This window comes from Eublepharis macularius, chromosome 17 (assembly GCF_028583425.1).
Source record: "Eublepharis macularius isolate TG4126 chromosome 17, MPM_Emac_v1.0, whole genome shotgun sequence".
Lineage (NCBI taxonomy): Eukaryota > Metazoa > Chordata > Lepidosauria > Squamata > Eublepharidae > Eublepharis > Eublepharis macularius.
Window position 1 is genome coordinate 27125372 of NC_072806.1, and position 15496 is coordinate 27140867.

The 15496-nt window shown below is 45.2% G+C and overlaps 1 protein-coding gene across 3 annotated transcripts in view; it reads right to left on the reverse strand.

Annotated features, from left to right (window-relative positions):
* Nucleotides 1–15496, reverse strand: part of MYO1C (myosin IC) — a 57699-nt gene that overhangs the window by 26911 nt on the left and 15292 nt on the right. Inside the window, exon 1 of one of the 3 annotated variants that reach the window (XM_055001092.1) lies at nt 13702–13863. The exons of 1 other annotated variant lie outside the window; for it this stretch is intronic. In XM_055001092.1, coding sequence (XP_054857067.1) covers nt 13702–13725 — 24 coding nt within the window. In that variant the 5' untranslated portion in view covers nt 13726–13863. Of the gene's footprint in view, nt 1–952; nt 1035–13701; nt 13864–15496 lie in introns of those variants that run through there. One more of the 3 variants, XM_055001093.1, reaches the window with a different exon arrangement.

Consider the following 15496-nt stretch of genomic DNA (forward strand, 5'->3'; position numbering starts at 1 on the left):
ATGCAGGTGAGAATTTCATTTGATCTTGTTTCTAGAATGGCAGTTCCTAGAATGGCAGTTCTTTTCAAGGAAAAAGGGGAGAGCCCAGCACAGGACAAGCCAAGTGGTGGCTGCAAGGAAAGAAGGAAGGTAGCTGGTTCATCTAATTTTAAAAAATGATCCAAAGCATGAGTCAGGAAAGCCATAAAGCAAAAAAAAAGTTCCTGATACTAGAAGTCAACAAACTAAAAGGGAAAATAGCTGTGTGAAAGCAGGGAAACCCTGGAGAAAGATAACTCTCTCTAGGGAGGCAGCACTGTGCTGAACTCTACTATTCCTGCACCCCACGGCCAATTCACTGCTCTCTCCCATCACCAGCACGGGACTCTTGGTCCCTCTTCAACCTTCCACGTATGTTTCCTTCCGCATGGCTAGCTCTGCTACAGACCGCTCTCCCTGTGCCAAGAAAGAGGCCAGCTGCCAACACCTTCCACTCCATTCCCAGTCCCCTCGCTGACCCTGCTATCTCCTGGCAGTGGCACAGTGTACAAACTGCCTTAGTCTCACCACCACCCACAAGCCAGACCCCAACCCAGGCCCAGCCCACTTCACGGCTCTTACAACTGCAGGCTGGTGGGAAGGGGAAGCTTCCCACTGCAGAGCTCTCCGACGGGCTGCTCCAGTCTGGAAATCAGAATCTGCCCCAAGGAGAAAGAGGGGAAGGAGGAAATTCCTGTCCCCAGCTGATTCACTGTCCTTCTGAGTGAAATGCCCAGCGAAGTATGCAACACTGAATAAAAGCCCTGCCCGTCCGGAGCTGCGCAGCCTGGAATCCCTTCCCCTCCATCCAACTTTCCATTTTTCCACAGAGGTTGCAAATATTTTGCATCTGGGCTTCTATCCGAAAGGCTGGAAGTTCCTTTCTCACCCCTCCGCCCATGCAGAGCTCAGAAGGCAATGGAACAGCCCTTACCACAGCCCTGAACTTCATTGCTGCACCTCGCCAGGCTTTGCAGAGTTGCTGAATGCCTCTTCTCAGAGTAGGAGCCAGAGGAGACTAGTTTCTCGCTACTGTCAGTTGCATCTCCATCCTCCTATGGCATTTTCTAGGTCCTTGGAAATTGCTCCCCCCATCCCAGCTCCAGCTTCGGACTCCAGAGAAGGGTGTTTGAAGGCAGAGAGCAGGAGGGGATGAGGTGGCAGCGAACACCAGGATCACAAGGGGAAAAACAGCTGCTGTGCGCTGCCCACAGCCTGCCTGCTGCCGTGGATGCCTCTCTCCCTGCAGCCAACAGAGAGAAAAGGAATCTGGGTGGCTGGACAAGTTGGGCAGAGCCCAAAGCTCATAAAAACCACAGAAGGAAGGCGGCCCCAGGCATCGCACATGGAAGAGTCCAGGCCAGAGCCAAGCCAAGCAGCCTTCCTCGGACAGCCAGATGTCACTCCAAAGAAACTAGAGGCAGGGAAGAGCCACACGACTGGCTAGGGGGACCTCCAACAGTTCTGGGTCAGCACTCAGCACCACCTCCCGATAGTTTTAACTCTGCAGTGACGGACTGTGGTCTGCCATTTTAACAGGGGCTGCTTTATTGTTTCTGAGCAAGGCTCTTAATGATAGAACAAGCCAGAAGTGACTTGACGTATTGCTTCTGGACGTAATTGTTTCTATTCCTAATTTGTTTTATTATTGTTCATTGCTTAAATGCATTTGTTTTTAAACATACTGTTGTGAGATGCCTCAAGCAACTCTCCTGGAGAAGATACATATAAATCCTCTAAATAAATGCATCTAACAAGCGTTTTTTAAAAATTTTTACAGTGTCCTGTAAAGCGTGCCACTGTGATGTTGAGAGAATGTAACTGGCTTGCAGTCACTGAGTTCATGGCTGAGTTGAGGTTTGAACCGGGGACTTCAGCCTTGCTGCTCACGCTCTTAACCCCAGGGGATACGAGGGGAGGAGGGTTCACAGTTCAGTTGATGAGCTTGGCATGCGGAAAGGCCTTGGGTTCAACCCCCACCCCCTCCAGGTCAATTATTTCAGCAGCAGATATTGGGAAAGCACTTTCCCAAGGCAGAGAGCACACAATCTTGAGCCAGGCAGCTCCGTATGCACCCCCTGCCCTAACAAAGCCCACCTTAGGGGCTTAGCTGGGACTGAATAGAGACTATGAATGGTTATCACATTATCACAGGTAACAGATTCTCTTTACAGAGGCGTGATCTGGGGGAGCCCAGTGACGCCTGGTGTGGGCTTTCGGGGACCACAGGTCTCTTTGTCAGATGCAGGTGGCAGGGAGAGCTGTGGTTACCGAAGGCTTATACTACATAGGAATTGGATACCTTCACTGCTACAAATACAGCAAACTGACTGCACACCAAAAGGAGATGTTTACATTTCCAAGCAAAGGAATGTTTTGATTGCCTCCATGCTAATTGCATTCTGTCCTCTTGTGATTTATGCCCCCCTCTTTCCTCTCTTTCTCTCTCTTTCCCCCTCCTCTTCTGTATCTGCCCAGTTTTGATCAGGCATCTGACGAAGAGAACTTGATTCTCGAAAGCTTATGCTATAATAAAATTGGTTAGTCTTAAAGGTGCTACTGGACTCTTTTTGATTTTGCTACTACAGACTAACACGGCTAACTCCTCTGGATCTTAGGGGGAGTGGCATCCTTAGGCCAAAAGATGCCAGGAATAGTATAGCGCTAGTTTATCACTGCAGCAGCGGGAAAAGATACTACCTGGCCATTCTATTTTTCCCCCAAAGGACCCCAGAGTGGCTTAAAAGGCTTGTTTCATTCTCACAGTAGTCCTGGTGCCTATGATGTTTCAACAGTAACGTTAAGATACCCATATGTCCACTACTGAGTTCCTCTTAAAGTGATGTATGTTATGTTAACCGGCCTGTGATACACATGTACACTTTAGGGAGCTTCTAACTGGCTGCAGCTATCTATAGAGCACACCTGATCTGGAATGCTTATGGATTCCTCAGGTATTATTTAAAGGGACTTGAACCTGGCTGAAGCCTACACAAGAACTGAGCTCCCTTCCTCAGAACTTTGACTCTCTGTCAAAACGAGCGTTGACTCTCGAAAGCGAATACCCTGAAAATCTTGTTGGTCTTCAAGGTGCTGCTGGACTCGAATCTTGCTGTTCGTCTGCAGACCAAGAGGTACCCATCTCAAACCTACACAACATGAGCTGCTGCACTGCGCTGCCCAATGACCTGCCAGTTCTGGAGTATAATGCAGGAAAGCTTAGTAGCACCGCAATGTCTGAACCGGTGGGGCATCCACAACAACTGTGGAAGAAGGCTCAGGATGAAAGGTGAAAGAGCTCCTCAAGACAGCAGCCTACATTCCAGGCACCCCAAGGGACAACCCTGAAATACCCAACCACATTTTGGGACTGTGGTTCAACCAATTCTAGAATGTTTATGTATTCACTTTTTATTTATACTCTACCTTTCTCCCCAAAGGGAACCCACGGCGTCTCATTCTCCTCTCTTCCATTTTATTCTCACAACAACCCTGTGAGGTAGGTTACGCTGACAGAGTGTGACTGGTCCAAGGCCACCCAGTGAGCTCCCAGGGCAAAGCAGGGATTCAAACTCGGGTCTCCCAGATTCTATTCTGACACTGTAACCGCTACACTACTCTAGAAAAGAACCCTTCCTGCAAGGTGAGCACTAGGCAGGGAAGGGGATCACGAGGCACAAGCAACCCCAAGGCACTTGCAGCATTTTTTCACGAATCTCTCACCCGTGCCCTGTGCTGCAGGGAACCAGCGAGAACTTCCTGACTCCCATACACTTGCCAGAGATCTGATTCAGGTTTTCCAAGTCCCACCACTAGTCTCAAACAAAAGCAGTGCGACTGCTGATAAGCGGCTGTTCTCTAGCCAGCACAGAGTTCTCATACAAGGAACTAAAATGGGTGGAAACTCCCTAAGCTGACAGAGATGCCTCAAGCCAAGGCCTGCCAAGCTGGTCATAACTAGACAGCCAAAGCGACTCATCTTCCCCGGAAATGTCTGTTTTTGCTGTTGCTGGGATATTCTTGGATACTAATATGCTGATCACAAAATGATGGGTTATATTATTTTATTGATGAGTTTTTCAGCAATGTTCTGAATTATAACTATTTTTCCTTTCTTTGGGGGTGGACATGGTCCACAATTTCATCTGTTACCTCCCAAATCACAGCATTGTGGTCTGAAAACTCATCACACTTTGTGCTGAAGGTCTTTGAAGATACCAAACAGATAGTTATTTACATGCATGATCCATTTTGGTACCTGCCTTACAAGCGTAAAATTGCAGAGGCTTTTAAATGTTGCTGCCAACAGCCAGGAAAGTTCCGCATCTCTCCTGGAATGAATGCAAACAGTTCTGCACATAGAGACAATCTCTTGTCCCATGTGGTTTGGAAAAACAAAAGTTGAGTACCAGGTAGGGCACTGAAGTGGGCATGGCAGGGAGGGGCCTAATCCACAGATGACAAGAAAAGCAAGGGTGGAACACAGAAACACCCAAAGAAGTCCCATGGCCGCTTCCAACAGAACGTTAGTTGCCAATCGCAGCCAGGTGAGAGAAGCTGACCAGCTGAGAATTCTCCTACAAACTGAATCATCCTAGAAAAAGAGAAGCATGCTCATTTGGCAGTCACCAGCCTGCAAAGCTTCACAAATTCAAGGTCTGAAGTGTGCTTTCCAAGTGATGCCAAGCACATTATTCGAATGCCCCTCTCAGAATCAAACAATAACATTCGTTAGTTTTTCAGCTGTCACAAATGTAATGAAAGAATTGAATTAATCAGAATTCACAACTCATTGAAAAACAGTTTCTCTTCCATATTCAGAAGTGATACACTGGAAATTACAAGGTGTGTTTTAATGTGTATTAGATATGCCCTGAAAACACTTGATTTTTATTTTTATTTTTTTTGTATTTACTGGAGCATCACCAGAGATCTCCTGGAAAGGCACAGGTGGAGCAGATATTCCTGAAACTCGCGTAGAAGTCTCTCTCACTGTGCTGTGTCTCACATCATGCTTTAAAAACGATTTCTTTTATTCAGGTTCTGTTCTGAGACCCCCCAGTCTCTTCCTCCACCTAGGGAACTACACAGAACCCCAACTTCTGCCTCATCTCAATGTTCTTAGTTGGGCTTGCCCAGCAGCCTCACAAATCCAGCATGAAAAAGCAGTGCAAGGGGTTTGTTTTTTTTTGCAGAGTTTGAGTCAACTCAGCCAGGACACATTCTTCCTTCTAACGGTCCCTCCCAGCAGCCAGGCCATCATTTTCCTTTTAAGGAGAAAAAATGTTTTCACAGGAAAAGTTAAGTGTCCCGAGTCTGTGGTTGCTGGAATCATTCCTCTGTGGAAACATAATCTCCCAGTACTTAGACTCAGAAGGGAAAACACAAAAACAGACTTCTTTCAGGTTAAAAAACTGAAGAGCTCTATCAGACAAGGGAGGAACCTTCCACGATTTCCATGCCACTCCTCAATTAGCAGGGCAGAGGAAACCCGCCCCGTCCCCCCAGCAACTGGGAATTACCTACTTGCATAGAGAGCTGAGCTGCACCTTTCACTGATTCCTCTACAAAAATGAACTCATTCAATGATCTCCAGATCAAGGCTGCTGAGAGAAACATGGAATGCCCAGGCCAAGTCTGCAAAAAGACTGGGGGCCCAGCCTCACTGCCTTCTCTCAGCCACAACATCCAACGTTTTACAAAAACAAAAGACGTCACCACAAGCAACTATGCAAAAACCTACGTGTGCAAACATCCATATTCTGAGCAGTGGATATGCAGCGTGCACGGTGACGGATGTATTATTTGCAAAATAATTTGCTTTCAGTGTTGTTTTAAAGAGGTCTGTCAAAAGACGGGCACACTGTTGGCACTCCTTTCCACCTCCCTGGCAATGCATCCCTCCACCCCCATCCTTAACCCAGTCAGGAGATGTGCCCAGCGACATGAGCTATCAAGCGAGACAAAGTACTGCTCGCCTGGATTTCTCAGTGGAGGAAACAGGATTTCCTCTGACTACTCCCCGGACACAATCCCAGGGAAAAGCTTCTACGAATGGGAAATGACTTATAAGGGTAGATCTGGGGGGAAAGAAAGTAGAGGAGTAGATCTGAGCTGCATTCAGCCATCCAAGGTAACCATTCTTAAACAAGCACATATGCACATGAAGTTTGTCCCTCTTCTCCCCTCCCTTCTTGCTGGGAGTATAATGAAGCATGGTAGTTTACACTAAGGTTGCCTATGAGGTACAAATGCAGGCACATGGCTTTCCCCCTATAAGGAAAACCCATTAAGCAAGGCTTAGATTCTCACATAATGGAAGGGCACAGTTAACCTGAGTGCTTGGAACCCAGGTCTGCACACATGTCCCCCCACTATGGAAGAATGATGGTTCCGTAGGAACTCATAACCTGTAAAGTGTGCAGACCCAGGTTCCAAGTCAGATTCATGCACATATTTGTTTAAACATGGTTAAATTAGATGCCCGGATGCAGCCCCTGAAGCACACAGGCTCAGCTTTTATTGTCAGACAAGGGTGGATAGATTTGGATACCTGTCAACAATCAGACCTTTTGCTTCCATAGTAGAACTGTGGCTTGAAGACCAGGAAAGACAAGATGCTTCCTGACGTTTCTTCTCTGGGTCTTGCCCTCATTAAACATTAGAATTTATAATTCAGGAAAAACAGGCATCCCAGAGCAAAGGTGGAAAAGAAGCAGGGTCCAATTAGGAGACCGATACAAGTTTTGAAGTTGTAGAAGAAAACAAAGTTTTTCTTGCCTGTGATACCCGCTGTCTCCAGAAAAGCTGGGTGGGGAATGCCTATTGTAGAGACAATTCTAATAGGGATGGGGGAGTGCAATACATTTAAATATTTACAGAAGAGTAACAATTAAAATGCAATCTTTGCAGAAGATGGAAGAGATGTCATCTTAGAGGCTCCAGCTGATTATGAGTATTATTTATTGGTCAATGTTTATGAGCCAAGCATGGATAATCCTGAAATCTTCCATATTCTCCATGCTCATGTTTTACAGTTTCATTCCTCCAGTGATACTTATGGTGGAAATTTTAATGAAATTATGAATTCTTTATTAGATAGGAACAAATTGGACCAGAAACAAAATGTTGTGGATTGTGGAGGCAGTTGTCTCCGCGGTTGTTTAAACCAGCATTCCCTGTTACTGCCCTACCCATTCACCCAACCTCTCCTGTAGGTCACCCCACCCGCAACACCCTTCAGGGTGACTCCTCATCCTGCCTCCCAAATACCCTTTGCTCTGCAACCTGCCAAGCCTTGGAAAGTCCTTTATTCTTCCCCTTTGAAATACCCGTAGCCTTTTGCCCCTTCCCTGCCAGATACCCTAACCCAGTCCCAGGGCTCATGACAATGGGGAGTGAAGTTGTGGGAAGGGAGAACCCCATTTCCCTGCCTTTGCTTCCCCCCTCCCCCATAAACACCCTTCTCTCTCTCTCTCTCTCTCTCTCTCTCTCTCTCTCTCTCTCTCACACACACACACACACACACACACACACACTTCCTGGTTTCTGCTCCCCACCCTTTCCCAATTTCTCTCCCTCCTACAGGGTTAAACCCCCCACTGTATTTTTTTTAAAACATTTAATCTGGAGAGCTGGGTTTGATTCCCCACTCCTCCACTTGAAGCCAGCTGGGTGACCTTGGGCTAGTCACAGCTCTCTGGAGCTCTCTCAGCCCCACCCACCTCACAGGGTGTTTTGTTGTGGGGATAATAATGACATACTTTGTCTAAGCACTCTGAGTGGGCATTAAGTTGTCCTGAAGGGCAGTATATAAATCAAATGTTGTTGTTGTTGTTACTAACATTTGAGATTTTTCTGCAACCATGGGGATTCCACCCCCCCCCCCCAAGGTTGCAGAAATATCTGTTTTGTTCCCCAGTGGCCCCAATCCACAGGTTTAAGGATCTGTAGATCAGGGCCACTTGGCAATCCCACACACCTCACAGTCTGCAAACCAAATCTAGAAGCTTATTCCAAGCAGACATGGGGTTGGAGGATATTTGGAGAGCGATGAACCCCACGGGTTCCTACCTACATGCTAGCAAACCACCTTCCAATCCCAAGTGCATCAGAGCTGTTTTCACACTGCCTGTTTTTCAGTCAGTATGGGCCTGCACCATTGGTAGGTGGCAGCTGAAAATATCCCAGAATTACAACTGGTCTCCAGGCCATAGAGATCAGCTCCCCTGGAGAAAATGACTACTTCAGAGGGTGGACTCTGGCATTATACCCTGCTGAGGTCCCTTCCCCAAACTCTGCCCTCTCCAGGCTCCAGCCTCCTAAATCACCAGAAATTTCCTAACTTGGAGATGGCAACCCTAACTGGCACCCTGGTTAGTTCATATCATGCTCCTGTGATTCTCTCTCTCCCCCCAGCTTCATACATTACTCCATTTTTAGCCAGTATGCTGTAGTGGTTGGAATGTTCAACTAGGATTTGGGTAAAGTTGCCAACTCTGGGTTGGGAAATTCCTGGAGAGTTTGAGGGTGAAACCTGGGGAGGGACCTCAGCAGGGCAGTTTACCCTCCAAAGCGACCATGTTCTCCAGGGGAACTGATCTCTCTACCCTGGAGATCAGCCGTAATTTCAGGAGACCTCCAGCCACCAGCCGGAGGTTGGGAAGCCTAGATTTGGGAGACCAAGGTTCAAACCCCTCCCCCCCTCTACCATGGAAGCTTGCTGGGTAATCTTGACCCAGTCTCACACCCTCAGCCTAACCTACCTCACGGGGTTGTTGTGAGGATCAAATGGAGAAGAGGAGAATAATGTAAGCCAGCAATAGTCTCCACTGCTGATCTGCAAATGGGGAAAGACTCACAGAGAAGGATATCCACACACATCTCCCTCCTAGCCACAGGTTCACGGTTGTTATTTTCATTTATAGTCTGCCTTTCTCGCTGGGACTCTCAAGGTGGATGGCACGTATAATAAAAAAAACCCTTTTTAATCAATCAGTAAAATAACATCAGACAAATGAGGGGATTACAAGATATGAAAACACTAGAATCTTAACAACCAAGATTCCTAGTAAGACAAAATAATGTGTTTGGGCTAGGACTGTAGCGTGGGGAGCAGAATAACATATATGAACATACCTGTTTAAGACAACAAGACAGTCAGTGTACGAAAGACTTTAGCTCTAATAAAAGTCACCTCCTAAGATGAACCATTACCCTGTAACTTTTCTCCCTCCACAACCACTGTTTTGCACATTTTGTAAAATGATGAAGGACCGCATAACAAAAAATATATCTGGATACTGAATTTATCATTGAAAACGCTGAACTTTTCGAGAGTATAACCATGATATACATTATAACATAACACTGTGGACAAAGTCACATTTAAACAAGGGACATACATTTGAAAGCGTGCTGTATACGTCTGCAGTATACACGGGAACTATCATGCATCCAATGGGGTAGACTGTCTTACATCAAAATCTTTGGGCTAAATAATGCCTTGTCTTGACAAACACTTCAGTAACTCAAAAAACGGGGGGGGGGGGGGTTAATAGGAGGTTTGTTTTTACAACTCCCCCAAACTTCAATTTTTTCCGCTGGAAAAACAGGTCCTCAGAAAAAAAAACCCTCAAGGGAATGACATTCCCCCCTCCCACACACCCCAAGCCTTCACATCTCTGGCTAGACATGGCTATCTAGCATTAAGGGGTGTGATAGATGACAGTGCGGGAAGTGCCAACAATATTTTATTGTTACTGTACGACAAGTAAGTGTGTGTGACCAAGCAAGCTACTCTTTGGCCCAATTTGCACCTCTTTCTGGCTTGTGCTCTGTCACGCAAAGCTGTGTAAAATTGTCTTTCAGGGTGGTGCTGCTCACAGCCGTTCATCTGAGCTTGCTAATTAATTTTTTTAAAAACAACCATCTTGGGACACAGACAATGAACAGAGAGAGCAGATAAGCAGTCCCTTGTGTTTCTCACAGGTTGGCACAAAGTCCCCATTCTGAGCCCAGCCTCTGAACACGTTGCCTGCCCATTTGAAAACTGCTGCCAAGCCCCACGAGACAGTTAATAGCTTGTTTGTTCAGTTTCGGATATAGGCCTATTCCCGGCAAAGAGGGGAGCAATTTGTACCACTGCCTTGTGCCCAGAGGGCTTGTCGGTAGGAGGAGGGCACCTGAGAAAGGTGGTCTGTGTTGAGCATCTGGGGTGGGAGCAGTCTCAGACCTGTGCTCCAAAACATCTTCTACTCCTTTACTTGCAAGAAACCTTGCCAAGATTAGCAGTTAGCCAAGAACCCAAGATAATCCGGACTTTGCTCCACGTGCCCCTTCTGATGGCTTCGGAAGACCAAAAGAGCATTGGGACTGAGGATGGTGGCTGCTGAAGGAATGAAGACAACTACATGTTTAGAAACCAGCCAGAAAAAACAAGGAACTCTGAGTTTGGGTGACACACATTACAGACAGCCGTTCATCCTAGTCAGTCTTTGAGTCGCTGGTTTCTGTAGGTGCTTTTCGAAGGTAATTAATTGAGATGGTCTTCATAGGACAGAAGATAAGAGGCCATGTGCTCCCTTAGAAGCCTTCCCATTAACAGAGAGGATTTGAGGTTCTGCCCAATGTTCCTCTATTTGTAACCACCACCTAGTGCCAACTTGCTAGTTTTTTTAGTACCACATTAAGGACTCCTTCTTTGTGGGGCACTGTTGATGTTGTTTAATGGAAATATATCTGCCTGCCCTGTTTTATTCTGCTGTTGGAGCCTTTCTGCTGCTGTTTTGGTTTTGCTGCTGCCTTTGCTGTGCTTTTAGTTTTCTATTAATGCCCTCATTGGTTTTCCTACCCTTTTACACCTTTATAAAATAGTCTTTTATAAAGGGTACATTATTGCAGTCTATTTCACCGCTACCGCCCTTATTATCTTGATCTTACCACATTACTTTCTACTTCTGTAATCCCATTCTACTTTGCATTGTTTATTATGTATCACGTCTGATTGTTTTTGATATTGTTTCTCATTTTTGTGATCCTAGTATTATTGCATTGTTTGTAGGACATCTTGTGCTGTTTGACTGTATTGTTTTACACTGTGTAATTCCCCCTTGAATCTCAGTGAAAAAGGCAAGCTATAAATAAACAAACAAACAAATAAATAAATGTATTATTTATTTGTTTATTTATATCCAATTTTTCCCTATTAGGGACCCAAAACAGCTTACAATAAAAATACAACAGAAACAAACTCGGGGGGGGGGCATATTCTGAGTGCCAAGCAGGTCTTCCCTCCTTCTGCTAGCCGAAGAACAAGGACCTTTGCTTCTTGCCCTAGAACTTACACACCTCTGGGCATGCCCAGACTTTAAGGACCTGAAACCAGAGTAGAAGAGAGTAGTGCAAACTCTGCAACAGGATATTTAAGCTGCTGCTAGACAAGTAGCTTAGCAGAATCTTTCCCAATTCCACTGGTGCCATTGTGAGGTTAAAAAAAATCTCATGAAGCCTGTTGAGAGTACAATTTAAAACATATTAAATCAATAAACCTAGGAAATGACCATTCCCTTCACCATGCATCAGGGCCCAGGCAAAATGAAACCCTCCTTTGTACAACATCCTACGGGACAGCAGTAGATCAGACATTCAGGATCTCACACACTCATAGCTATTCCAGCAGACAAGGAAGATTGACACGCTCTGGGAAGAAAGCTTGCCTTAGCAATTGGACTCAGTGGGATGTTGCAATCTGGTTTCTGTATCTCTTATGTCAAGTCTTATACTGTTTCTACTGCATTGTTTTCTAATTTATAATCTAATCTTATTGCAGTGTCTTATACTGTTCCTATTCCATGGGTAAATTGTGTAATCCATCTTGAGTCTCAGTGAGAAAGGCAGACTATAAAATAAACAAACAAAAAATAAAAAATGCACCCAGGCTGGAATTACCACAGGACCCGGTGATGCCAATTCGCAGTTATGGCACATCCCCTTGCAGCAAGCAATTTTCCCTCTTCGTTCCTCCTCTGCATTAGCTTACATTGGCTCCATTTCATGTTTGACAAACTGCAGGAGCCAAATTTATCTTCCTCGTCTCTAACGCTTTCCCCCTAACAATTCTATTTTAATACATTTATGCATGTGTGTGCATGCATGCATGTGCATAAGGAACTGCTGTCCGTTCCTGGATCTGGGGGCACAGAAGAGAGACTCCACCCTGATACTCAGACCTAACTCTGACAAGCTACACACAACTGCAACAGGGACCTGCACTTTTAGGACCCCTCTGGTTTGGCTGGCCCTTACAATGTTAGAACAAAGGAGGAGCCCTGCAGGGCAGGAAACGTTATGGGGCAAAATGTGGGGCAGATCAGGCTGGGCTGTAGGCAGAGCTGGCAACTGTGCTTCCAGCTTATTTTAGCAAGTTCCTTCTGAAGTCAAGCCTGTGGAATGAATGGAATGTGGCCTCATGCGCAGAGAGCTTGTGAAGGAGAGGGCGAGGGCGAGAGAGACAAGGAGGGAGAGGAAGAGAGATTATTTCAATCATTTTTTTCACTCTGGAGAGGAGCGGCAAAGCCAGCCAGATGACGGCCTTGCTGAAATTTCCCTCTTATATTTTAATAAGCAGCGAGGGAGTGGCAGGGGAGAGAGGAAGAGGATAGAGGAAGAGGCATCAACAACGGTGGCATCCCGACGGGAACAGAAAAAACAGAGGGAGAAAATGTCAGAAGGGATTCTTGTGTAAGGGCAGGATTCATACAGCCTGTGACTAGCAAGCCCATGCAAAGGATACAACAGCCATATGAACAACAGGGGGGGGAAGTGACTCGCAAATGCAGGCAATTGGGCACCAGAAGTACAGCTGCACTCCATCCCTTGTGCAATGTGCTCTTCATTCATGAGCCACAAAGGCAAGGCAGCTGCTTGCCCCAGGCACGTGTCCTCCTCTTCTCCCATATACAACCACAAGAGCAGTGTGGGGAATGTGGCCTCTAACCCACCAAGAGATAGCTGCTAACATCAATGCATATGAAAAGCAACCATCTGAAACAGCAGAGTCTTGGCATTCCATGCCTCACTCAGCCCAGGATATACCACCTCCAAGCTCATGGACATCTCCTAATAGAGGGCATGCTTAACCGGTCAGCAGGCAAAAGAAAAGGCAAAGTAGGAACCAAGCATATTATAACAGTGCAATCCAGCATTTAAATGTTCGTTATACTGGTAATCTGGGTTCACGACTTACATGATTCAAGACCTCAGCCAGGCTATTTTTATCTATCTATCTATCTATCTATCTATCTATCTATCTATCTATCTATCTATCTATCTATCTATCTATCTATCTATCTATCTATCTATCTATCTATCTATCTATCTATCTATCTATCTATCTATCTATGTTATTTATAGTCCGCCTTTCTCTCTGAGACTCAAGGTGGATTATACAGAGTAAGTCAATACGATCAAAAGGATGGAACATTCAATAAAAAATGCAATAGGATTTGTATTGTATAAATCTGAAATCAACCAGAAATTTGAAAATAGACCTGAAGTAAAATGTAAGTAGTAACATGATGCACTAAATAATGCAAAAATGACATAGTAGGATCCTAGTTACAGCAACAGGCAGCACGAGCTATACACTGTAGTATAGACAACAGTACTAAAAACTTTACTCACACTCATTCTTGGTAAAATGGACATAATAGGGACCCGCTTCACAGAGGTGCTGCACAGAAAGGGCAGAAAGAGTTCCTAGGCAACAGGATATTTCCAGGCATTGCACAGGCATGGAGAAGATCAGAATTCTTAGGTGCCAGCAATGTTTAAATAATATGCATTAGTAGCTGCTTCTAGTCATGAACTTTTGTTTCTGCAAATCAGTCTCTGAGGAGGTGTTCCAGAACACTTATTCAAGCTACCCCTCTGGAATTCTCCCCCACAGCAAACAATCCCACCCAAAAATGTGGGCCAAGCCGCACCCAATGGGATCTCCTCAGAGAACAAATTCCCTCTCCAGCCAGCAGCCTTGCGCAGCTAAGGGCTCTTGCCATGACAGTCCCATGAGCACATTCCACATTCTTCTCCCACAAGTATCAGGCAGAGCAGCAGAGGGCAAGGCAGGGACTCTGCCTGAATATGAAAGAATGGGTCCAATGAGCCAGTGAAGGAAAGCTTCCCTTTTCCCCCTCTGTGTGCCAGAGCTGAGAAAGCGGGGCATCTACACCTTGCATGGTACCACCTAGAGAAAAGTTTTGGATGGACCCCTAAGGGCAGAAAGAATTCCTTCTTTAGATACAATTTTATTGATTTACTTATTTTTATTTATTTATATCTTTTATAGTCCACCTTTCTCACTGAGACTCAAGGTGGATTACACAGTGTGAGATTAGCACAGTCAATATCAAGGTCATTTCCATAAACAATGTCATAGGGTAAATAAATGCAAGTTTACAAAGACATAACATTAGCAAAAATCCGATACAGAGTTGAAGAAATGCTGAAACGGAACAGGTACAAAGTGACAATGGTGCTTTCACCAGATAGTCGAGCCCTACTGATTCGCCCAAGGTTTGTAAAGTTTGAAACATACTTTTGAATCTTCTACATTATTGGTTTTTATTTTCAAGTTTTATTTTTTGCCTGTTAACCAGATGGTTAACAAAATATTTAGATACCCTCAGGCAGCCATCTGAGCTTCATTTTCATGCAAACAATGACAAACAGGACCAGTGTTAAAACACTGAAATCAACACAATGTGGATTTCCGCCCCCCCCCCCCACACAACTATAACAAACAATGCTGTTTAAATGCCATCTACTACATGCATTTCATGTATTTCCCTTTTCTTCAAATTTTCCCCGGGGGAAATGGTTTTGGAATCTACAATGTCTGACGAAGCTCCTGCAGGGGGCGCTATATGGAAAGCTAGTCAGATAGGGATGCGGTCCTCTCTACCTTCTTGCTTCTGATGAATGTCATTTCCTCGTGTGTTCCCAGAATGCTATTCTCAAGCTGTTTTCCTGTTTCTTTCTTGAGGGTTCATGGCCCCAGCAACAGATGCTCTAAGTGCAAGACAGTGGCGAGTGAGGCGTAACAAAGGAAAGATGGCAATCAGGTGAGCCGTAGACCCCAAACTAGGGACAGAGATGGGTAAACGGAGATAATGATCAGATACAGAGTCTATGGATGAAAATGTTAATGAAGGATGATTTATGGGAAGCAATCAAGAGAGATCATCAGAAGATGCAGAAATTCAAGCCTTACAGGATGAAAACAAGGAGAGTGCAAAGGCAGTAATCATGTGTGCAACTGAAGACAGAGAACGGATTCAAATCTCAAAACACCTTTCCTGTCCTTTCCCTCCCTTAGAAGTTCATTGATTCATAAATCTTGAACCATGGAAAATACTTATTCCTTATCTTTTTTGGATTCAAGGGCTAAAAAGACTTGAGACATATTTTGCAATTGCTA